General features: G+C 54.7%; 2 protein-coding genes across 3 annotated transcripts in view; one reads left to right on the top strand and one right to left on the bottom strand.

Annotated features, from left to right (window-relative positions):
- The first annotated feature begins 411 nt into the window (after window positions 1-411).
- On the top strand, window positions 412-14684 carry SLC6A7 (solute carrier family 6 member 7). Its single transcript, XM_074915778.1, has 14 exons — window positions 412-548; window positions 6139-6319; window positions 7024-7155; window positions 7723-7957; window positions 8492-8630; window positions 8920-9054; window positions 9735-9838; window positions 10397-10521; window positions 10912-11024; window positions 11104-11235; window positions 11599-11698; window positions 12055-12155; window positions 12364-12531; window positions 13428-14684. The coding sequence occupies exons 1-14, from the start codon at window positions 516-518 to the stop codon at window positions 13641-13643; spliced, it is 1914 nt and encodes a 637-aa protein (XP_074771879.1). The 5' UTR covers window positions 412-515; the 3' UTR covers window positions 13644-14684.
- A 2406-nt stretch (window positions 14685-17090) lies between these two features.
- The window catches only part of CAMK2A (calcium/calmodulin dependent protein kinase II alpha), a 36024-nt gene continuing 28209 nt past the window's right edge, over window positions 17091-24905 (bottom strand). For both annotated transcript variants that reach the window (XM_074916153.1, XM_074916154.1), the window contains 4 exons: window positions 23823-23898; window positions 22902-22996; window positions 22298-22535; window positions 17091-22086 (listed from right to left, as the gene is read on the bottom strand). In XM_074916153.1, the coding sequence (XP_074772254.1) occupies window positions 22303-22535; window positions 22902-22996; window positions 23823-23898 (404 nt within the window). In that variant the 3' untranslated portion in view covers window positions 17091-22086; window positions 22298-22302. The remainder of the gene's footprint in view (window positions 22087-22297; window positions 22536-22901; window positions 22997-23822; window positions 23899-24905) is intronic.

Below are 24905 nucleotides of genomic sequence, written 5' to 3'. Positions count from 1 at the left end.
CAGGCACCAGCCCGGTCCTGCCATAAGAAAATCAGCTCAGAGCCAGACAGAAACATGCTGGCAGCTTCTTGCATGTGCACTTTCACTGCTGCCACCACTGTCTGGGGCACGTGGGACCCCCAGGGTGCCCAGTGGTAGGGTGCCTGCAATCCCTAGGGAGACCTGACGCATTCGTGGCATGAGTAAGGCAGCAGCCGTTCCTCCTTGCTGCCCTGGCGGGGGGCTGAGGTCCCGGACACCCCCGGGAGGGGTGCGTTTGACAGACAGCCCTTCTCCAGCCTGCCGAGAGCCATTCCCTCCTCCCTCCCTGCTCAGCACGCAGCCATCCTCAACTCCAGCCCTGCTCCCCCCGTCCCCCCTGCCTCCCTCCGCCCCGCCAGCCCAGCCGGCAGGAAAGTGGCACCCCTCCTTCCTTGTTATTGCTTCGCCCGCTTCCCCCTTCTCCCTCCCTATCGCCGGAGAAAACGAGAGGAAAAAGTGTCAGAGCGGAGAGCGCATAGCAACAGGATTCTGTGATGAAGAAGATTCGGCAGCAGCATCTCCGGGAGGTGAGAGCCGGGAAGCGGGGAGCTGGGGAGCGGGGGGCAAGGCATTGCCCACCGCCCCACTGTTCCCTGCCCGGGGAGCCTCTGTGTGCAGCCGGCAGACTCTCCTCTGGCAGGGATTGCAAACGGGGATAGTGTGAGTGCGTGGGGTCAAAGCACGATCGTGGGGAGAGGGATGGGGGGCATTTCATAACCACCACTTCTGCCTCACTGCAGCTAGCCCCAGAGGCCCTGAGCTGTGGGCAGAGCTGCCTGCTGCCTGCTCCGGCTGGATGGATGCTCCTCTCATCCCTCCCCTGCGAGCAGGTGCTGCCGGCGATGATTCATGTTGTGTCTGGCCAGGCGGCTGTGGGTGGGCACCCGGGGGCAGAGCTGGCTCCCTGCAGCGTGTCACCCCAGGGACACTGCTCCCGCCAGCCCCGGGGACCGCCTGGTCTCGGGGTGGGGGTGGTGAGGGGTTCCCCCCGCCGGGATGAGCACAGGGAGCTGGGCAGTGCCTTTCCCACCTGCAGCTTGGAGTGCCGCTGCCTCCTCCTCCTCTGTAGGATTTAAAGGGGTCTGGGTGGTGCTGGACCCTGAACTCTGGGTTCAGGGCAGAGCAGGCAAAGCTAGAAACCCTTTTTATATCCTGCTGGAAACCCTTTTCAAACCCAGCCTTCAGGCTTTCCTATCCTATGCTCGCCTCCACTGTTGCTTTGCTCTTACCAGGCTGTCTCAGTCCCCCTCTTCCCCCACGTCAGGGACTAAGCCCCTTCTCATGCCTGTCCCACATGGGGACACGGTGGAGTGGGGTGGCAGAGGCTGGCAGCCACAGCTCCCCCGTGGGGACACGCTGGTGCTGCCGGTGGGTCAGCCCTGTCCAGAGCACCCAGGGCAGTGACCCAGGGCTGTGAGCCCCTTTGGCTCTGTCTTCTGCCAAAACTATGGCCACTAACTCTGGGGCAGGGCAACACAAACCTGTACCAGTCTTCGGATGAATGAAAACCCAGGAGAGTTTCATCCCTGCCGGGAAATTCCTAGGATATTGGGACAGGACATAAAAAAGCCAGCAGTGGCCTGGTGAAAGCCAGCAGCTATCTGATGGCCCTGGCAGCCTCAGGGCTGCCTACCTTTCTTCACTGTTGTTTGGAGGCATCATCTGGCTCTTCATTCTCCTCCTCTTTCCTACAAATTGCTTTTTCAGATGACTTTGTGACTGCAAGATCCATTAAAAGTTGTCTTTGTCCCTTTCAAAGGCTTTTTGAGATACTTGAATTTCTCTGCTGCTGGTGATCCTGTTTAACATTTATTCAAGAATTCATTTAGTCCCACAGTGATCAACTGGAATGGAAAGCAGATGTCTCTGGAGTTATTTTCCCCATTCTTAGTGCTGCTTAGGGCCCTGCTGTCCTTCATTACCCAAAAATACTCTTGCTGATCTCCAGATGGAAAACCTGGTGCTTGCAGCCACCCAGCACCTTGGGACCACCGTGTCTGACACCAGCATCAGGCTTGTCCCATGGAGGAGTTTGCACAGCCCCGGCTCCAGTGCCCACCCGCGACCCTGACAGCCTCCTCTCCCTCTCATTATGATCTGCTTCCCATCGGTGAGCCGGGACTTTTAAGCCTTCTCACCAGACATGTTTTAGACATATGGAAATTTAATAGAGATCTTTCTCAGGCTCTAAGGATTTCAGGTTGGCTTTTGCATAAAAGTATTTCCAGAAGAGCTGAGTGGATGATTTTTATTTGTTTGCTTATTTGCTTTGGGGGATTATTTGCTAGGAACGGGCTAAATCCCATGGAGGACAGTGGTGGGAGCCAGGATTTGGGCTGCCCCTCCCCGTGCCCAGCCAGGCTGCTGAGCAGCATCCTCCTGCCTGAGCCACTGCCCTCCTCTGCCTGCCACAAACTGCCTTAAACCTTCCCTGCTCCTTCCCCAGGGTTTTCAGATGAAAGAGCATAAGAATTCGCAGCTGTACATGCTCCCTGTGCTCTGGACATCACTGTAATGAGTTTGCTTCAGCCTCAGCAATCTTCAGCCCCCAAAAGCCCTGTGCTGGCTCCAGCGTCGCTTGCTCCCTCTCCTGGCATGTGCTGTGATCCCAGGCTGGGGGAGACGGGTTAGCTCAGCCCGTCAAGGGGCTCTTTCGCACCATAGAGATGCTTTATTTACTTCACTTCCTAAGCGATATTACATTTGAATTAATTTTTATGCTGTGGTGTGTTTTTTTCTCTGAGAGATTAACAAGCAATTCAAACTAATCTGAAGTGACTCACACTTCACAGACGCACTGTGCTCACACGCGGCTCGGATCCACAGGGGAGAAATCTGGCATTGGGTGGCATTTCCCCCAATCAAAGGCTGTGGTCCACACCCGAAACACTGACAAAATAACCCCATAATGCCAGTTTGGATGGAGACAAAATATGATGAAAAAGTAACTTTAATCTGGCTGGCTTTTCACGGATACAGCCGAGTCTTGCACTGGTTCAAGTAAATTGATTTACAGAAAATAATTAGCATAGAGCAATTCCCATATGGAAGCCAGCTCTTATCTTGGCAGACACTAAAGTGCTTTTTCTTCTCAGTGACCTTTGCTTTGCTGACTTCTTTGGGAGCATCTTCTGGTGAATAATGGAAAGCGATGCCATGTTCAAAGAGGACGTGGTTGCCAAGGGAGCTGTTAGTCCCCGTCTGTTTATAACCGCGAGATGGGAGCCCAGTTTGAACGATGGCAGTTGACAGTGGAAAGCACTAGAGCAATATTGTAGCATTAGAGCACTTCAGCTGCTACTGAAAAAGAAAATTCCTGTTATGACAAAGGCTGAAAGGGAGCATTAATCCTAAAAAAAAGGGCTGGAATCGAGCCGCTGCGTGAGATTTCTAGCAGCCTGAAGCAGAGAGGTGTGCATCTCTCCGCTATCTGGGACAAAGATGGGCTGGAATACTTAAATACTGCATTTTGCATTTTTGCAAGTCAGGCAAATTAGGCAAGGTTTTCTGTGATTTCTGTGGAAAGGCTGTGATTTGAGGCATTTTAGGGCATCGCAGCGATGGAGCAGCCTCTGTGTGGATTTTCCATCAGCATCCCTGACCCGTGCCTCCCCATCCTGCACGGTGGGGACCACAACATCACAGTCCTTGGGGTCTATCTGACTCCTGAGCAGTCTCTGCTTTCTGCCCTGGGGTCTCAAATTTATCTGCAGAGCGGCAGCTAAAGATATTAATAAGGGGAGAAGTCATCACTGAGACACAGGTGACAAACTACATCCCATGACCTCCAAAGCAGGTGACTGAGAGAGGGACCAGGCTCTGTGCGGTTTGGAACAGGTCCTGCTGGTTCCTTTCTTTTTGTTGCCTCTGTGTTGATTTCCGTGCTACATCTGATGGATGGCCACCTGCATTTAATCAGGTCACGCAGCTCCACCGGTGCCCTCTTGCAGCTGTTTAGGATTCAGGCAGAGGTGCAGGAATTAGGTGAGAGGATTTAATGATCTCCCAGCATCCCTGCTTGCTATTTTTCTGTGATGTAAACCTGGAAAGTGAGAGTCTTCCAGGTAGTGTGAGAGACTGGAAAGTCTTTTTTTTTTTTTTTTTGTAGAAGGCTAAATTGTGATGGCCCCATAGCTCCTGTCCTTACCTGGCAGGGACCTTTGTGAATACAGGTTTCAGTCACTGAAACTTTTGGGAGGGATGTTGCAGAACAGTCTGTCGATCACCTGCAAATGCCTGAGTGATGCTGCTGTGCACACTGACTTAATCAGCAGGTATGGCCACGGTCTGGAGAAATTGCTAAGCTGGAGAGCTGCCAGGTAGCAATAGTTTAATAGCAACAGTATTATGTTTGGGTCATATTTTGCCTTTTCAGCCTGTGTTTCTGAAGCTTTTCCTTCTGGCCTTTGCCTTGTGATGGTGGCATCCAGCAGGGATAGGTGTTCAATGGGGGTTATGGTGTAACGGCTTTGCTCAGGCTGTGCACTTCAGGTTGGCTTTGGGAAGTGTTTGTGGTGTCTCCTCCTGTCCCTCGAAGGATTTGCATGCCGGGTGGGGACAAGTTCACCTCTGTGTTTGGTGCCTTTGGGCTGTGAGCAGCACATGTGCAGTGCTGGGTGGCTGGAGGAGTGGGGTGCACCCTGTGAAGGGTGGGAACCTGCAGCCATCATCATCGGCAACACGGCTCCTTGTCTCCATGGGAACCAGCATCAAGAGCATCCTGTGGTCCAGCAAGAGAGGAAGAGGAGAAGGATGAAGAGAGGCTGTCACCTTCCCCGGGGGCTGTGGCAAGGCAGTGTTGGCCTCTTTTCCCAGTCAGCTCTGATGTCCCAGGGGATGGAGGCCTGCTGCAGGCTCTGAGCGTGTGTGCACACTGGTGTAGGGGTGCCACAACTCCTTCTGGCTAATCCTTCCAAATCCAGCATCCTGTCCCTTAACCACATCCCCTGGGCTTGCTCCCTACAATCCATGAACTCAGGGACATGGAGATGGCTGCTTTTTTCTTTCGAGAGCCCAAGAAGAAGGGAAGGTTCCCAAATGGACTCCTACTTCCCTGGTCCTGGTGCTTTGTCAGCAGGGCCCCCAGCATTCTTCTGACTCTGTGCCTCAACACTGGCTGAACTCAGCATACTCCCAGGCAGGGGCACAGCAACACACAGTGGCACAGGGACAGGATCCTCATCCCACCTGTTTTGCTGCCTGGTCTTGCCAAGGGAATATCTATGATGGGATCTCACCCAGCAGCTGCTGGCTGAGCCTTTCAGCTTTGGTGACGGCTGGTGGGATGGGAGCCAGTGGGGATGCTTTCCCCACTCCCCCAGGTCAGGATTCTGGGGGAGTTCAGATAAACCGAACATCTCACTGCAGACCTGATGTAAACACACAAACACCAGGGAGCCCTGCCAGTGTATCACACCAACCTAAATGTCTTTGCAGGGCTCACACCTCCCTCTTGCAGAGCTGAGGCAGCCAGGGAGGATGGGAACGGGTTAATCTCCTGCCTGCTGAAGAGCTGCCTGTGCTTCACTGATCCAGGGCAGATCAGGAAAGCTGGAAGGAGCTCTCCCAGCAGGGACAACTGGGATCACATCACCAAATCCCCACGGTCTTTGGCAGTTGGAAAAGCATAAAAAATGCGCAGAGCATTTAACAGCAGCTGAGTGCCCAGTGTGGCAGGGGTACATGGGGCTGGGATGTCACGCTCCCTGACACACTGGCAGTGGTTCTTCCCCTGCTGTCCTCACACCCATGTACTGTAGGTGATCAGGAAAGTTTATTGTGACCCCTTGAAAGGATTTATTGGGGTTAAAAGATGTGTCCTGGCCTCCCAGGGTGAAGCGGGGTCATCCTGCCTTTCCCAGGGGAGCTCTGGCCATGTGAAATTGCATTTATCTCTTTTCCTTGCCCAGCAGCAGAGCAGGACATCGCTGGAGCGATGCACAGAGAGCCACTGGGATGGGGTGTCCCCAAAGAACAAGTGTCAGTGCTGCAACTCAGGGTCACAAATTCACACCTGACCTCTTGGCACTCCTTCCCCCTCTCCCAATATTCATCCTTTGTTTTTATTCCTTCCTCGACCCCCGGCTGCCCTCTCCCATCCCCTGCTCTCTCACTCAGCCAGTGACACCAGAGCTCCTGGTGAGCCCCAGCAGCCAGGACGGGGAACTGGGCTCTGAGTGCCCAGAAGACAGAGGGAACTGGACAGGTCGTCTGGATTTCCTCCTCTCCTGCATCGGATACTGCGTGGGCCTCGGAAACGTCTGGAGGTTCCCATACAGGGCTTACACCAATGGAGGAGGTATTTGAGCATCCTTTGGAGTGGCCACGTCTTCCCCTCACTGAGCTGGGCTGGTGGGACCTGCCTCTGAAGAGATGCCCCTTCCCCTTCTCAGGGCTGGGAAGTAGTGTTCATTGTTGTGGGGTGAAGCCTCCTTCTGCCCCCCCATGCTTGCCCTAGGGCATTAACCATGTGTACCCTTGTGTGGGAGGGACTCACCAGCCCACCTCTGCACTCATGGCCTTGGAGATAACCCCAGCTCCACGCTGGACTGAATACCACCTCAGCATCCCTCTTGGTTTTCCAATCGCATCTCGGCCTGGTGTCCTCCAGGACTCTGCAGGGTCATCAAATGTTTCCCAGCTATGGAAGGAGGGGAGCGAGCCTTTTGCAACACAAGAGCCCAGTGTGATGGTGCTAAGTGCCCAGATTGTTCAACTACTCCCAGAGTAATTGCTTGTCACATGCAGTAATAACTGGAGAATTTCACGGTGTTTGTGAAAGATTCGAGAAAAGAGTCGGGAGTGGGGTGGAAGCATGGAACTGGGTGAATCACAGCCCCTTCCTCCTGCACCAATGGTGGGATGCTGCCCCTTGATGTCTTCCAGATTTTGGTGTAGATCCCTCAGGGCCATAGATGTTGAATGAACTTTATTCCCTGTCATAGATGGGCTTTAGGTGTTTGCTCTGTGCTATTTTTAAGGTATTTTTCTTGCTTTTTGCAGGAGCTTTCTTGGTTCCTTACTTCATCATGCTGGCCATCTGCGGGATCCCCATCTTCTTCATGGAGCTGTCACTTGGCCAGTTCTCCAGCCTGGGGCCGCTCGCTGTCTGGAAGATAAGCCCTCTCTTTAAAGGTGCGTGAGCAAAGTCCAGAGCCTCTGCCGGGCCTCTGGAAGAGCTGGTTGATGAGGACATGGACCAGCAGCTGCGTCCCATGATCGTCAAAGCTCTTGTTAGAATCAAAGGTTAAATTCTGAGCGGAAGGTGGATCAGGCTCGACTTCTGGGTTAGCTGTTTTAGTGGCTGCAGGATATGTATGAGATCTATCAGTCTTTGGAGGCTCTGGATGTCATGACCAGCTCTAGAGATTGTATAAAAATAATTAAGCCAGCTGGTGCACAATATACAACATCAGATCTAAACAATGACTGTTAAAGACAAAGGTAAGAATAAAATGTTCAAAAAAAAAGGTCATATCAAATACTTTTATTGTCAACATTAAGTGGAGTAAAATCATTTGTATGATGCAATAGATCAATACAGAGAAGGCATGTCTGGGAGGTATAAGAGGCTCCCCCCACCAGGTGAACCTCTGACTAGTTAAACATTTGGCTGCTGAGATCCAGTGTCTGAGCCTGGCTTTGGATGTGCTCTGCTCTGCAGAGATGGCTCACTCTTTCTTTACCCTCTCCTTCCTCCAGGCATTGGCATGGGCACGATCCTCATCGTCTCCCTGGTGGCCATTTACTACAATATGATCATTGCTTACGTTCTCTTCTACCTCTTTGCATCCCTCACAAGCGACTTGCCCTGGCAGCACTGTGGCAACTGGTGGAACACTGACCTGTGCCTGGACCACCATGTCATCAAGGCGGGGAACACCACCTTCCCCGTCAACATCACCAACACCGTCAGCCCCAGCGAGGAGTACTGGAGGTAAAGAGATCAGCCTGACCCAGCCGTGGGGACGCGGTGGGCATCCAGCCAGGGAGAGCGTAGGGATGGGATGAGGGGTGAAGGGTCTGTGCCGCACATCTCATGGCATGGTGGGCATTTCATGGTTGGCATTGTGGGTGCAGAGATGGACTCTCGTGGTCAGCTGTGGGTGATACCTCAGTTCAGCTGTTGGGATCATGTCCCTGGGATGTGGGAGCTGTGCATGATCTAGCGCTGCTTCACTGGCCTGGAGATAACGTCAGACTGAAATGTATTCCATGCCTGGACTGGCTGGGAATTTGCTCTCAAGCTGCCAGGCATCCCTTCTGGCCTCTTTAATGTGTGGTGAAGAAATCACACCCACTGCTCCTCTTTCCCTGGCAAATAGCTGACAGTGCCTTGTTGCCCTCTCATTGCTGGGATTTTTGACCAAGTTATTTTTGCAGCAGAGGCATTGCTATGTTCACAGAGGGCCTCTGGAAGAAGGTGAGGGGTGCCCGTGGCTGCTCGCCAGTTGTCCTCTTTTCTCCCTAGCCGGTACGTCCTGCACATCCAAGGGAGCTCTGGGATCGGGGATCCTGGGAGGATCCGCTGGAACTTGTGCCTGTGCCTGCTCCTTTCTTGGACTATCGTCTATCTGTGCATCCTAAAGGGAGTCAAATCCTCTGGCAAGGTAAGGGGTGGACAGTCTCTTTTGGGGGGATCTACAGCAATGCTCACCAGTGCCTGCGAGTCTCTGCACACCTGTGAAAGTGAGACCCATAAACATCATCAGCTGGATGCAGGTCGCTTTGGGGACAGCTTGCGCACCCAGACCCTGGCAGGACTGACACCACCGGCCCTGCTGCATCCCAAGGACCCCAGCACTGCAGGGTGATGTGGTCTCCCACCCTGGGGAAGGGCTATGGGGGACGGCTGTGCTCTCGCTCCTGGCTCTCCCAGCTGGCTCTGCTCTCCTGCAGGTTGTGTACTTCACTGCCACCTTCCCGTACCTCATCCTGGTAATGCTGCTCATTCGTGGCGTGACCCTGGAGGGGGCCTGGAAGGGGATCCGCTTTTACCTCACACCCCAGTTTGATCACTTGCTGTCTTCCAAGGTGAGCAGGTTCTTGTGCAATTTTTTCAAGATATAAAAATGAACCTTCTCCTGTCACCTCCAGCATGTAACAGAGGTGGTTCCATTACTCAGGTGCCTTTTCTGACCACCCCCCAACCCAAAGTCCTCCCTCTTGGTTGCTTCCAGACCAAAAGTATTTGCCTTTCAGCAGTCTGTCTTTGCTCCACACCTTGCCTTTACCTCTCTTCCCACCTGGTCCAGCCCTGTGCCTGCACTCCTGGCTGTCCATGCAGGAGATGGTGTTTTCACCATCTCCCCTGGGTACCAGGGCCTTGGGCAGGATTAGTCCCGCCCCTGTGACAGGCTTTGGGGTGGCAACGGGTGCCTGTGGTGGATTTTGCTGCTGTGTTTTTCTTGGCTTGTGGAGCTGGGAGTTTCCTTGCATCAGCAGTGTTGGTAGCAGAGACCACCAGTTTTACAAGGGTGTTTAAGGCCATGCTGAGCTGGCTCTAAATGCTCTTATCAACCCTTCCACTACCCAGCTGATCCACGAGTGGTGAGTGTGTTAGCAAGGAAAGGCAAAGACCTTGTGGGCTTTGCATGCCTGGAGGGCTGGGGAAGATGTGCATGGAGCTTTGGGGAAGTGTATTTCCAACTCCCTCTTCCTCAGAGAAAGGTTTCCAATCCCCTGCTCTCCTCAAGCCTGTTTCCTTCCCCCAGGTGTGGATCGAGGCAGCCCTGCAGATTTTCTACTCTCTTGGGGTAGGCTTTGGGGGCCTCCTCACCTTCGCCTCATACAACACCTTCCATCAGAATATATACAGGTGGGAGCCAGCTGCTGTCTTGTAAAAATTGTGAGTTGAAGGAAGCCAGGAAAACCTCAGCTGGTGGGTTCAAAGTCAGCAAAAGCACGCAGTGCTACACATGGGCACCCAGTGCTGCTCCTTGCCCTTACAGTTACCTGGCAGCTTGCACAGGCTCAAGAGGGACAGAGGGATCTATGGAAGAAAATTCTCCTAAGCAGCAAGGCACATCACCTGGCTCAGGAGTTTTGGGCTGTAGGCGCTGAAGGCTGAGGATATTTGAGGCTGGAGTTATGCACATTTGTCTTGTCCCCAGCATCTCCCAGAGGGGAGTTTGGGTGTTGGATATTGGGGCTGATTGGGGCTGCTACGGGGAAAGCAAGCTTGGGAGGAACCTCACAAAAGGACCTGTGTCATATCCTCCTTTTGACCCTGGAAAGCGCATGCCAAGAGAGGTCCTGGAGGAGAATCACACTGGGTCACTTCATTGTGGCACCTGAGGGCTGGTAATGCCCCTGTGCACTGGGGTGGGGTGGGTAGGAGTGGGCATGTTCAAAACATCTTCTTTCTCCTCTGTAGGGACACCTTCATAGTGACCCTGGGCAATGCCATCACCAGCATCCTTGCAGGGTTTGCCATCTTCTCCGTTTTGGGATACATGTCCCAGGAGCTTGGGGTCCCTGTTAACCAGGTGGCAAAAGCAGGTGAGGCCAAATGAAGACCCTTTCTCCTTCTCCGCCTGCCTGGATGCACTGAGAAACATCCCTTCCAGGATGGAACACACCCGAGGATGTCAGCGTGAGGGCTGGAGCTGTATGCTCAGCTGGCTGGCGGAGGGAGGGGAAGGGGGAGATGGCTTCCTGCTGTGCAAATCTTGAACAGCACCGAGTGATGTCTAACAAAGGCCTGAGCAAGGACCAGGCTGGTTCTCCTGCACCTCTCCACCCTCTGGTGCAGGTCCCCTCCTGCCCATCCTGGCAGAGCCCTGGCAGGTCCCTGCCTCAGTGCCAGTGTGCTGGGCTCTCCTCTCCTCCATCCCCCCGTGCCCAGCGCTGTCACCCCCTTTTCACCCTGCTGTCCTTTGCCTCCCCTAGGTCCTGGCCTAGCTTTTGTGGTGTATCCCCAGGCCATGACAATGCTCCCCCTTTCTCCATTCTGGTCTTTCCTGTTCTTCTTCATGCTGTTAACCTTGGGCCTGGACAGCCAGGTAAGGACAGAGCCCATCAAGCCAGCCATGGTGCCCAGGCAGCCCGGGAGGCTCAGGGGACCCTCTTCTTTGTGTGCAGTTTGCCTTTATGGAGACCATTGTTACAGCAGTGACAGATGAATTTCCCTATTACCTGCGGCCAAAGAAAGCTTCTTTCTCAGCTGTCATCTGCATTGCTCTCTTCTTGATGGGGCTCATCCTCACAACAGAGGTAAGAGTGTGGGGCTGGATGCATTGTGGGGACCAACTAGGGCCTCGTTTTAGGGAGAGCTTAGGGCCAGGGCCCAATTTGCAGAGACAAGTGTATTCACATCAGCAAACAAGGTGGAAGAGAGACGATCAATGAGCCTGGGCTTCCTGGGGTTGTGAGGTCCAAGGGAAGCAACACAGAGTTATTCCTGTCCCTGTACCAACCCCAGAAGAAAAGTGATGTCCCCTGAGGGTGCGTGACTGCTGTCTTCCCCAGTGCCCACAGAGGGACTAAGGGGACATGTCCCCAAAAGCAGGAGGACACGAGTGGGGGTTTGTTGGGATGCTGGTCCCAGGGATGCTGGCCACTGTGCTGTCTCCACAGGGTGGGATGTACTGGCTGGTCCTACTGGATGACTACAGTGCTGGCTTTGGTCTCATGGTGGTGGTGATCACCACCTGCCTTGTGGTGACACGTGTCTATGGTAAGGGGGCCCATCCCCACAGGGGCATGGGGAAGGGTGGGCTGTCTGTATGAAGAACGGGATTTAGAGGGAGCATAGGGGAGCCATCAGCCTCACAATGGAGCATAGAACACTTCTGCTCCAACCTCTTGTTTCTTCTTGGCCATCACTGGATTCACCTCACCAGAGATACTTGGGGTGCTGAGTCTGGTCTCTCAGACAGCACCAGCTAGGCTGCATCTCCCAGCTGGGAGGGAAGACACTTATTTGCTGTAGAGGATGCAAAGCACTGCTTTTGGTTGGTGCAGGGCAACCTGGTACAAGCACCTGGCTCTAGGGGAGAGATCACGGCTTCTGAGTCCCTCTCCCTCCTCCAGGGATGAAGAGGTTCTGCCGAGATATCCACATGATGCTGGGCTTCAAACCAGGGCCCTACTTCAGAGCCTGCTGGATGGTCCTGTCCCCGGCAACGATGATGGTAACTGCTCAGCTTGAGGTGCAGGATGGTGCTGGAGAGCCACAGTGGTGCCAGCATCCCTGGATGACCTCCCCTTGCAAGAAGTCACTCTGCTGGCATCTCATGCCCTAGGAACCATTCTGGTTCTGCTGGGAGGTCTCCAGGCCTTTTTTGTGTGTGAGACCTTCAGAGGGCTCTGGGCTCTCCTCACTTTCTTCCCACCCCACAGGCTCTGCTGGTGTACAATATCATCAAGTACCAGCCCTCCGAGTACGGCAGCTACCGCTTCCCCACCTGGGCCGAGGTCTTGGGCATCCTCATGGGAGTTCTCTCCTTCCTGATGATTCCCTTGGGCATGGTGGTGGCTGTGCTCCGAGAAGAAGGAACACTGTGGGAGGTAGGAGGTGTTGGGGCCCAGCATTGCTGAGGAGCACCCCAGAAATGTGTGGGGTGACCATGAGCCCCTGATGAGCCTGTATCCTCCCACAATTTCTGCAACCTCTCTCCTGGATGTGTGTGTCCCTGTCCCTCCTTGCTGCCCATGGGGTGTGAGAGCGGCACGTCCCAGGGCATTTCCATCCAGGTAGCCACTGCATCACGCTCCTTCCCAAGGAACAGCCCAGTGGGCATCCCCCCTCCAAAACAAGCCTGCTACGCCCTGCCCTGGGGGGAAGTACGTTGTCCCTAGCGTGGGGCAGGTGTGGGTGCGTGGGACTTTGCACCTTGCAGGAGCAAGGACAGAGCAAAGAAGGCAGCTGCTGGACCGTGCAGGCAGCCCCAGGCAGCATGGGTGGGATCTCTCTGCTGAAAGATTTCACCCAGGAGCAGGTTATGGAGCTGCTGGCTGCCCATAGCCTTCCCAGCCCTGGCTGGGCTTTGCTGCTCTCCCCAGGCTGTTAAAAGCAGACAGCAGAGCTTGCCGCCCTCCCCAGGCAGCAACTTGCCAGCTGAAGTACTTACTGGCCACAACCTGGCTTGGCACAGCCACGGGCATGGTGACATGGCCAGGAACCACATACAACAGCCCCTAGCTCCTGCAAGCCCACCCCACCAGCACCCGCAGAGCATAACACCTCCCCAGACCACAGCAGGGTACTTCTACAGAGCTGCCTTCCCAAAAAGTTTCAGGACGGGCTTTCGGCCCCATCCCATCTTCCCTGGGGGCTCTTTCAGTCCCTCAGGGCTGGCAGAGCACCCCGACCCCCGGGGGTGGGGGGTGGTGAGCTGCTGGGTGGGGAGCAGAGAGGGTGCTGGTGCAGGGTGCCCGTGCTGTCTCCTCCTGTCTCCCCACAGCGAGTCCAGCAAGCCAGCCGGCCCGCCATGGACTGGGGCCCATCGCTGGAGGAGAACCGGACTGGCATGTACGTGGCGAGCCTGGCCGGCAGCCAGTCCCCCAAGCCACTGATGGTCCACATGCGGAAATACGGGGGCATCACCAGCTACGAGAACACGGCTATCGAGGTGGACCGGGAGATGGAGGAGGAGGAAGAAGAAGAGTCCATGATGTGAGAGAACCCAGCACCCCAGGAGCTGGGGGGGTTTCACCGCCCTCCAATTTGCACAGGTTGCACTGCAGCACTTCAGGACGACTCGGGAGTGGGTTTAGGGGAGCAGTCAGGGGCTGCTGACCCTTCCATCCTCCTCACCACTGCCCTGGACCTGCCAGGGTGGAGCTACTGCCCGTCCCAGTCCCCCCGAGGTGTTTCTGTTCAGTGTGGCAAGCTGTGTGACGAGTCCATGCATTTGTGTGACAGTGTCTGGTGCAAGTGTCCGGGCTGTACCGCTCCGACCCTCAGCTGTAGCCCTGCCCTCCCCACGCAGGGGTGCTGGGGCTGCAGGGATGCTCAGGCTGTGGGAGGCAGGGAGGAGGAGGAGATCCTCTGTGTTGGGTGTCGGTCTGTTCTCTGATCATGTGTATTTAACTCCAATAACCCACAAATACGTGTGAGAAAGGACTGTAGTAATCCACAAATACGTGTAAGAAAGGACTGTAATATCCTCCGTGCCCTGAGGACAGTGTGTATCAGTGTGTGCTCTGTGCACACGAGGTATTCCAGCACAACCAGCACAAATCAGTGTCCTAAAGAAATCTGACCTCAGAAATGAGCAGTTAAAAACAATTAGAAGTGGAAAAAAAAAGCTTTATAAACAAACAAGCTTGGGCCTTTCCAGGCCTGTAGGTCCTCCAGGGACCTCAGTGGGTCAGGGCAGCTCTTCCTCATGGTGTCTGACAGGGCTGGGACAAGCTGAGGGAAGGGAAGAGACTGGGTGGCCCATTCTCCGTGTGTGCAGGTCAGGGACAGGTCTCAGCTGGACCCAGCGCCAAAGGAGGACCCGTGTCCATCCCCGAGGGGGATCCAAGGGCTGTCCCTAGCCCTGGGTGCTGCTTTTCCCAGAGAAAGGCGAAGGGTTGGGTTTCAGTGCCTGCGTGTGACTTTGGGGTAGCTCAGCCTGGGGCCCATGTCCCAGAGACCTCATCTCCTGCCAGTGCTGCCGGTCTGGGGGGTGCTGCTGAGCTCCGGGACGGGGCTGTTTGGACCTGATGCTGCCAGTCCCCATCACCCCAGTGTTGTGTGCGCTTTCTCCCGTGTACCATCAGCTCGCCATTAAAAAGTGGTGTGTGACACAGCCTCTGCGTGGGTTATTTGGGGGTTCCTCAGCATGCAAGAAGGGCACATCTAGGGGGGCTTCCAGGGATGGGAGGCACAGGCCCCCTGGGCTTTGTCTTGCATATCTCTGTCCTGGTCAGGTAAAAGCCAAAAACCCAGGATAAACAGAAAAATTAGGGTTTATATCTGGATTATGCATGTAGCCCTGGTGCACTGGGCTATTTTAACCCGATGGGCCATGCAGACCTGTGTCCAGTGCTGCAGGCTGAGCCTCCAGGGTGAATCTAGGCATGAGGCTGTGGTTTTCCTTAACAACTCTTCCCTATGGTGGAGGACATTTAATTATTGCCTTTGCCCCTCCATGAACATAGGCCCAGCTCCAACACCCTCTCCTTCTGCCCACCTGCCTCCCCATGCCCAGGAATGCTGATCTCCCTCCCCATCTGGCTTTGATCTTCCTTCTCGCTGCAGGACCACCAATGGCTTTCCACTCCCCCTTGCTATACCCCACCATGGCTGCAGCCTGTGGGGATGACAGGGGTCCCCCAGTCCCAGTTTTTCAGGGTGAATGAGGCTCTGGCAGCATGACCACTCTGTAAAGCACCTTCGGCCGCTAGCCCCCGGGTTAATCATTAGAGGCCGACCATAAAAGTGTCGCTGATGGAAAGTTCAGGCCATGGCGGCTGGGGAACGGGGAGGGCCTGCCATAAACATTTATGGCCCCAATGAATCCCTCGCTCTAACCTTGACACTATTTACCCAGCAGGAGGCCTCGGGAGGTCACGGTGTTGCCCAGCCATCGCTGTGGGTGCTGGACGGGGAGCCCGGGCTGGGCTGGCCTCAGGGGGGGCACACACAGGGGTTCTTCACGGTGTGATGGAGCGGATGACAGACTCGGGAGTTTCATGATGTCACACCCAGCCACAGTGTGCCAGAGCAACCAGGAGAGCCTGACGCCTTCCTGCGGCATGGAGGTGGAGGTGCCTTGGGCTGACCAAGCTGGCCTGGTCTCTGCATGTCTCTGACCTTTTCCTATCTGCATGGGGTCCTGCCATGTTCCCCAAATCCCCCCTGTAATCCTGGGATCCTCTGGGCATCCCTTGGCAGCTGCCAACAATCCTGCATTCCAGAGCAATGGGAAGGATGGAGTGGAGACTATGCCGGGGATGTGGTGGGGAGCAAAGCTGACAGCGGTGAGGGGAAACCAAGGGCAAAAGCTTTTCGGGTGCTGGGGCAGTGGCACAGCCAGAGGACACGTCCCTTGTGCCATGTGTGACTGTGCACGGCGAGGTGTGGGACTCACTCATGGCATCACACCCTGCTCCTGGGACTGGTGGGTACCCCGCAATGTGGCCTGGGGTCCGATGCCACCCACCCCTCACCCCCGGGCACTAGCCCCACTCCTGATGCTTTGACCTCCCGACGTGTCCCACATCTCTCCCGGCGAGCCCAGGGCTTTCTCCCAGGCTTTTCTCAAGACCCTTCGGCCCAGCCGGGTGGTGGTGGGCAGGGGGGCAGTCCTGCGGGTGCCTGGGTCTCTGCCCCTCGTCCTGTCCCTCCCGGGCTAGGGAAGGGGGTGGCAGCGGTGGCCGAAGCGGTCCGGTGCTGACACCTGCTGGGGCCGCGGCACATGGCGGGGTGGTGGGGGTCACCCCGGCGAGCAGTCGGGCTTGGGGTGTGCGGGGCAGGGACAGGGCCTGTCGCAGCCCATCCCCAACCCGCCCCCAGGGTACCAGCCTGCCTACATGGGCAAAGCGTGACAGCTGCCCCTGGGAGCCCCCCCCCCCAAACCCATCCTGGGCTCGGCTGGGGGTTTCTGTGCCCCACACTCTGCAGCATCAGCTCCCCCAAAACTGTTCTTGCTGGCCAGTGGGCAAGGGAGACAGCTCAGCCCTCATGTCCCAGCCAGCCCCGGGCAGCTCCTGGGGCACCCCACACACCTGCATCCCGCGGAGCCCTCTCCCTGGGAAAAAGGGCTGGGTTGGGAGGAGCCAGGTCTGGGGGTGACATCAAGCTCTCCTGAAGCCCCAGGGATGCTGGTGGCCAGGGGCAGGCAGCACCCAGGGTACCAGCATCCCATGGGCAGGAGGAAAGCGCCTGCTGCCACCGCCCAAGGCTTGATCCCAGCATTGATGCTTTCGAGGACAAGAGCGTGGTGACGGAGGGACAAGGGGGTGGCAGACGGTCTGAGTCACTGCAGTGACGGAGAATCATCCGTTTCCATGCTCAGAAGTTGGTAGCTATTTATTGCACTTGAACACCAAGAATAAAACTGACACTCGCCCTCCCTCCCACACCCACCCCGCTCCCAGTCCCCCCGCCGCCCTCCCCAAATAGAGCATCCGATTTGAGCAGTGATCATTCTGTTCACAGCCACAGGTTCCAGAAAAACAAAGGAAAAAGAAACAAAATCAATCCCTCCCCCCCCATCAAGCTCCCACTGAATCCAACACGGTCACACTGCTCGACAGTTCGAGTGCACTTACAAAAAGATAAGAGAAAGGCTTCAGCTGCAACTGTACGGACTGACAGACACAAGGGGACAGGCAGCTACCCCTCCCCGGGGCCTGATTTTTTCTTATGTGACAAAGCTTGGTATAGTCTTGATTATAATATATTTTTTGCAATCATCTTAAATAAATATTTCCATAGAGATTTCCTGTAAGTATATATATTTTTTATATATATAATATATAAGAGAGAGAGAGAGATATCTCATTTTTTTTTCTTAAACCACTGTTAACATATTTTCCCTGCTTGTCAAAAAAATGTTACAAAAGCCCTAAAATTGTGCAACAGTTAGAAAAAAGGGACAGCAACCCAAAGAAGGAAGGAGCCGCTCGACACAGCCCCCTCCACCGCCCCCTCTCCCACTCCCTGTCGACCTGCAGGTGGGAAGGACATTCAGCCAAGGGGCAGGGAGCTGGTGGGTGGCCTTTGGGGGATGGATGGCAGAGGGGCCACCAGCCCCTTCTCCAGTGTTCTCACAGCCTGTTCATGTCTGGGTTTCCCTGTCTGGTACGGATGGGCTGGGACCTACACCCCTGGAAATGGGTGATGGCAGGTCTCTACCCTGCTAACAGGAGGATGGTTTTTGCATCAAGAGAGCGGTGTACACCATGAGATGTGTCTTGCAGTGGGGAAGAAGGGTTAGCTCAGGTCCTGGGATGATCAGAGGAGTTGGTTATGGGATCTTTTGCTGACAGACATCTCTTGGTCCATGGGGCTATGTGGCTGCCCTCTCAAACACGACACTGCTGTTTGCTAGTCCCCTGCCGTGGGCTGCAGAGCAGACTGTGAGCTCAAAGTGAGAGCAGATGGCTGCTGCTGCCTCCTCCAGCCTCCAGGGCTCCATGGGGGCATCAACTCCTGGAGGACAAAGGGAGACGAAGCAGGTTTGGGGTCAGACAGGGGTTTGGTGCCTGGCAGGGGGGGCATTTACTCGGAATTGGGGGTAAGACAGCTCTCCTGGCTGTGCCCGGCCAGGGCAAGGAGCAGAGCACCTGCTCCTCCAGAAAGAGCAGAGGCCCAGGAGCAGCCTCTTCTTCTTCCAGAGCAGATGCACCAGCAAGACCTGAGAAATTATGATGTTGCAGCTGGATCCTGGCAGCCAGACAGGGAAAACAGGCGACTCCCAAGCCCACCTGTGGAGCTGCAGGCCTGAGACCACCCCAGCAAGTGCTTCCACTCAGATATTCCCTGTGGTATGCGGGAGGTGGAAGGGATGATCAGTTTGGAGGACTTCTGAGTTCGGTTTGACCCAGACGGCCAGGCAACCAGGTGAGCCAGGCTCTGTCTGTACTAGGAAATGAAATGTGCTGCAGCCTGTTCTCCAGCCTTGAGGCTGATGGGGACAGGAGGTCCATGGTGGTAAACTCCATCCCAACAAGGTGGTCTTGTCCATATTGCTTATTGGGAACATGCCCTGAATCTTGTCATCCCCAGAACCATGGTGGGATTGTTGGGGTGATGCCAATTAGCACGTGCCAGGGACAGTGCCAACAGCTTCAAAGTACAGATGTAACAGCAGCATCCCTGGCTCTATGAACCAAAGGAGGACGGTGGCCATTGATTATTCTTTTCATTTTCTTGCAAGTTTAGGAGAAATCAGGAAATGTGAAGGAAGACAGAGACAGAAGCTGTTCACCATGGCTACTGAAAGAAAGGATGGTGGTATATCAGTGCTTGCTCAGAGATGCTTTGGGGATACAGGAACCTGCTCTGGAGAAGCAGAGTGAGGTGGGGAAGAGAAACCAGGCAGAATAGACCCCTAAAGTGCAGGTGCTTAATGCTGCCAGCATGGGCAGGTTGGGAAGCTGGGTCTTCCTTGGTCAGGCTTCAGCTTGACTGGAAGACTAGAAGGAGTTGAAACCCCAGACTCTGCTTTCCCTGGAAAGGATTGGGAGCATTTTAGGTGCTGCAAAGACATCCAGTTTCCTCCAGAGGAATCTGTCCCTGGAGAGATAACCATAGGGAAACCTCGAAGAGGAGAAACCACCTCCAAGAGGACACCTCAAAGCCTTCCTGGAAACCAAGATGTTCCTCCCTAGCAGTGAGTGTCCGAAGTGGGCTCTCAATGAAAGGAGATTGTATCTACCCCAGCATCTCATCCGTCATCCCTGGCAAACCCCACTGCACCCCCTGTCCCAGTCTTTTCTCCAGTAACAGCTGCTGAGGCAGCTTCACCCTCACAGCCCACCTGAGGTCCACAGTTAGTGGCAGCTCCAAAACCAGACTGAAATGGCGTCTGCGCTACAGCTCCCATGCAAAGCCCTGCCATGACCTCCTCCTTCCTTACCCATCTCATACCAATCACCAAAAATACTCCTGGCACCTGGAGAGCCTGAGCATCAGGAGGTGGATGAGACACTCACCGTGGCTGGCTTTAGAGCCAGCTCTGGAGAGGGAGAGAGAGAACCGTGAAAGAGCTGAGTCCTTCCTTTTAAAAATGAAAAAAACTTCAGCACTACATGACTACAGGAAGAAAAACAGATCTGTAAAAACACCCAAACTCTACCTTAAAAGCTAATCCTCTCCCTGCATGGATTTTCCTGCTCTGGGGCCAACTCTTGCAAGCCAACGCAGCTCCATGGTCAAACAGCAGAGGTTCACCAAGGGCATGGCGACACCCATTTGCACCCATGGAGGACCTGTGGGATTTGCCCCCAAAAAGGCATCTCCTACACACAGTGCCAGAAACCATCGCGCCACTGGCACAGCGGAACACACTGAAACACTTCTCAGGGCCTGTCCATGCCCCAGCAGTTTGGATTTCTTCCCCTCCATCCAGTGGGAAAATAGTTTTGCAGTCTGCAAGGATGCAGCTGCATTTCATACGGCAGCCGTCCCTGCCTCGACAGAGAGCAAAGCATTCAAAACCACAGAAAAGGCAAAATACACGCTCAGAATTTACATGGAGAAAACATTTCCTTTTTTTTTTTCTTTTTTTTTCCTTTTTTTTATGTCCAAAACGAGCGGTTTTTTGTTCATTTCTTTGTTTTTCAACACACGCACCGTATAGAAAGTTAAACGCCATGCAGATGAAGAGAGTGCAGCTAGAAAGTCCCCCAGGGCAGCAGCGCTGCAGGAGTCTCATGTCAACAAGCAAAGAGGTTCCAGTTGGAAAAAAGGGAACAAGAAACGGAAGAATTGCCGGAAAAATACCCACTCTCGGACCTCTACCTGACGGAAAAGAGGTGAGACCAAAATTCCCCTTCCCGGCCATGTCTTCTTGTCTTGAAAGCCACATCCCAGCGGCTCCCCAAGAGCCACCACCTGGGTTTGCCCTGCAGGAAGACCCGTGGGGTGCGGGAAGGTGCCCCAGGGAGGGGGGAAGCCCCTGGAGGTGGGTGCCTTCGCCCGCCCAGTGCTGTAGGATGGGATGGGATGAGCAGCCGCGGTGCAGGGTGGGGGCTGGCAGCCGCGGGACCCCTGGTAGGAGCATCATGGCGGTGCAACCCCTCTCCAAATGTAAATGCAACAAAAAACAGCAATCCCGAAAATCCCCCCTGCCCTCCCTGCCCTAAACAGTTGAATGTTTCTAGTTATTACATAAAGATCCATTTCAGCAAATACTCAAAATCAAGTTACGAAATACACAGTAGGTTGTTTTCTTTTCCCTATAAAAAGGCATGCGCTCAAAGTAGAAGACAGCTAAAGGCTTGTTTGTTTTCTTCAAAGCACAATCAGATTCTGCAGAGTTTTGTTACTTTATAAAGCTTGCATTCCTTGTTGTCGCTGGAAGGAGTCGTGTGGGTGATGGATGGAGATTTGCACCCCAAATCAGTGGCCAACTCAGCTGCCCCCGTCCCAGCCTGGGAGTCGGGCGCAGGGGAGCTCTGGGTGCTGCATGCGAGGGGCAGGGGTGGGTGCTCAGCGGGGCTGGGTGCTGGAGCAAAGGATCCAGGCTGGGTGGTGGGTGAGGAGGAGTGCATGGGAGTGATGCTACCGCCATGGCATGGCTGGGAGATCCTCGGCTCCCGACTGTGCCGATGCGGGGCTAGGAAGCAGTCGTCTTTCTCCTCCTCTCCCAGCTTCGCCAGTCCCTGCTCCGAAGGGAGAAAGAAGGGAGGAAGGAGGGAGAGCATCCCTCTCAGCGTGGCAGCCGCCCGGAGCCAGGGTGCGAACCTACTCACTCTCCTGGGAAGGAGCCAGCCTACGCTCCTGGGAAGGGAAAATAAACAGATAGCCTTTACTCACCCATCCGAACACTGCCCTCCTCACAAAAATGGACTTTGCAAATGGTTTAAATTGCGGTTCCCCGGCCGAGGCTGCCGGGAAGTGGGAGCTCAGGTTGGCAGCAGGCAGGAGCCACGGCAGCAGATGGGGACCTTGATAGCAGCAGAGCAAAATCCACCAGCGCACAGAGAGGGGGTGCAGCACAGAGCAGCTCAAAATAGCCCCCCTGCCCTCCTCTTCCTCAGGGGGCTCCCAGCAGAGATGGGGATGGAGGCGGATGATGAGCCTGAGCCCAATTCAGGAGACGTGCCGGGTAGTGGGGAGTCCCACCAACGCCATGCAGCCGAGGAGGGAGGCCTTTACCCCGGCACGTGTCATCTCACCGGCCAGATGCTTGGGTTTAGGTTCATGGTTTCTCTTTTCTTGGTTCATGCAGAGGAAGGGGGCCCAGTGCCACGGCCCCAGCGGGGTGGGGAGGTTTGATGGGATGCTTGCGTGGCACCGGCGGGGCTGTTGCGTGTGTGCGGTGAGAAGCGAGGGGTTATTCCAGCAGGAACCAAGCAGCAGAGCCAACAGCCAAAGTCCCGTAGGTGAAGATGTCAGAGGAGGTCTCCCCTTGGTAGTCAGTCAGTGACAAACCCAACACGGGCAGGACCGCGCTTCAGCTGCAAAACACAAACCGGGAAAAGGAGGAGTTTGCTTCAACCATCCCTTTGGCAGAGTGTCCCTCTCCCCATTGCCACCCCACAGCGATCAGCCACCTCCTTCCCACCATGAATCCTCAGGGCGGGATCCCACCTGCTCTGCAGCCTCAGTGCCGCGAGGAGCCCGCACCGTCCCCTCCCTGCCCGCCCTGCCCCATCCCCGGAGCCTCACAGGGCTTACTGCGGTAGGACGGAGGGCGCGCCGGATCTGTGGAAGTGGACGATTTGCCATTTGCCATCCCGGCGGTGCCAGATGCGGGTCTCCTCGGACTGGGCCGTGCGAGGGATCCCTCCCGCGTCCACGTACTGTGTGATGCGGATGTAGGCGATGCAGGCAGACTCGTCTCCCATGAGGTGGATGTGGGGGTTCAGAATCGTCGTGTGCACGGGCTTGCTGTTCCGGGACCACACTGGGGAGGGGACAAGTACAAGTGGCTTTAAGCAGGGGAAGGAGTTTGAGTGGCTCTTGCCCAGGGTGGCAGCAACGTGGGAAGGGGAGATGCTTGGGTTAGGCTTTCTGCTTGGAGGGGCTGAGTAAATGCTACATGGGTGGGTTCAGGATGGATCCACCTAGAAAGCAGCTAATCAAAACAACTCCTCTGCATACAGCCCAGCCCCAGGCTTGAATCACCTTCTCCTGGGATCTTCCAGATCAGCCAGGGACAATCCCAAAGCCACCCTTACCCTCCTCTCTCCAGCAAGCTGATGGAGATCAAGACACAGCCGGGCCCATGGGAGGTAGAAAGGGTCCCTCGGCAGGCAAGGGGGCTGCTTACGGTTTTCAAAGTAGAATCGGTGGAAATCCAGGCCTTCCACAAGGTTGCCCAGAGCCTCAGGCTCGAAGGCAGTCATCCCAGGGTCGCACATCTTCCTGGGGAGGCAGAAAGGGGAGACAGAATGGAGAGGTTATCTCACTGCTTCCAGCATGAGAGCCTGCAAAACCCAAATGGATCATGCTCAGGATAACTCCCTCAGCCCGAGCCTGAGGAGCCTCTGCAACAGCAAGTAATTCAAGCAGAAATCTGACCTCATCCCTGCACTCTGCATGAAGCCCACCCTACCTCGCCTCCAGCTCACTGACTGCAGCCAGGACTCCAATGAGTCAGGCTGAATTCTCCATCAGTCACCATCTCCAATTAAACCTCCCAAAACACTGCCATCTTCTTCGTAAGAGAGAAAAACAGCAGGGAAAAATTCATATTCTCTGCTCTGGATCAAAATATCCCTGTTGCAATTCTCCGAGGCAAGGATGAAGACCTGCACTTGCTCAGATATCACTAATTAAATAGGCCCCAGACACAGAAGAAGTGTACTCTGAAGAGCAACAGCACCGTGAGTAGAAAGCTTCCAAGCAGCCTGTGGCAATCTGGATATAATGGATACCATGGATGCAATGTTCCTTCTTCCACCATAAATCACTTTTACAGTTATTCATCTTTCTGCAAACCAGAAAATGGCCTCATCCATGATAATGAGACCAGAGATATGTAGTCATCTTAGTGTGAAAGAAGCATCAGGTTTGGAAACTGATGTCCTTAGCTTCTCTTGGATGGTCTCCATGCCCCACCACCATGTCAACCTGGTCACCCTGCCCCGAGCAGCAGTAAAACGCCTGAGAATGCATTGTCACAGTGAGGGCACCTGCTCCAGGAGGCTGAGCCCCCACCCTGGCCCAAACCCTCGCTGGGGACACTCACGTGTAGGACTCAAAGTCGCCATTGCTTATTGCTTCGATCAGCTGCTCTGTGACTTTAATGATTTCTTGCTTCCGTACTGTTGGTTTAAAGAGAAAAAGAAAATAAAAGGAGAAAACAAACCAGAAGTGCTGGTGTTGCAATATTGGTGAGATATATTTTTCTCATTAGAAACAGAACACAGGACATTGGGGGACATTGGAAACTGTCCAGGGAAAAAGCAGAAGAGCAACTTGGGAGAGAGATGTGGGGAAGGGCTCTTCACCTCCACAGAGGAAAGACCCCCAAAGGCAGGGCAAAACTGAAAAACCCTGTATTTTCCTAAAGAGCAAAAGGGTTAATCACCGAGTGGTGAGCTGCCCTGGTCCCAAAAGTTGACACAGGTTGATCTTGGTTGCAAAGCCTTGCCAAGCTGGGACCTTCTACCCCATGAACTCACAGCAGTCGCCAGCCAGAGCAAACTGGACCAAAGATGGTCTCACCTTGCTCTGAGATGGGAGAAGAGGGTCTCAGCTGGGAGGACAGGTGGGTGATGTGGGCAGCCTTCCCAGGAGGGACAAGGAGGGACCCCGTGAAGGGCATGGCACTGTGCAGGTGCTGCCAGGGACTCTGGGCACTGCCAGATAATCTGAGAAGGGACTGAGCTGTAAGAGCAGGTTTGGCTCCCTGGGATGCAGAAGGAGCTGTCAGAGGTAACCCCAGGCTTATTAACAAGGCTCTGCTTCAAATGCAAATTGGTTTGACTTAATTTTTATTTTGTATTGTGGCTAATAAAAGGAGAGGGATCACATTCCTGAGAGTCATTCAGAAAGGAGGAGAGGGACCCCCATCACTTGCTGAGCGTCACCTGCCTCTGCATCTGCTCTCAGGGAGCCCTTCATCAGGAGGACAAGTCTCCCATTAACTCTCACATCAGGCCAAAGTCCATCTTGCTTTGTGCTGAGATCGCTTCGTCGAGAGACTTTACAAATTAGCACTGATAAATTATTCCCTGGGTTATTCTTAGAAAGCTGGCTCTGGCAGGCAGGCGGGAGGGAGGCAGGGATTTCCTCCGGAGGCTTTTCCCAAAGGGCTATTTATTTTGGA

The sequence above is a fragment of the Athene noctua genome, chromosome 12 (genome assembly GCF_965140245.1).
Source record: "Athene noctua chromosome 12, bAthNoc1.hap1.1, whole genome shotgun sequence".
Taxonomy (NCBI): Eukaryota; Metazoa; Chordata; class Aves; order Strigiformes; family Strigidae; genus Athene; species Athene noctua.
The sequence above is the reverse complement of the archived record's forward strand: the minus strand, read 5'-3'. Positions and strand labels throughout refer to the sequence as shown.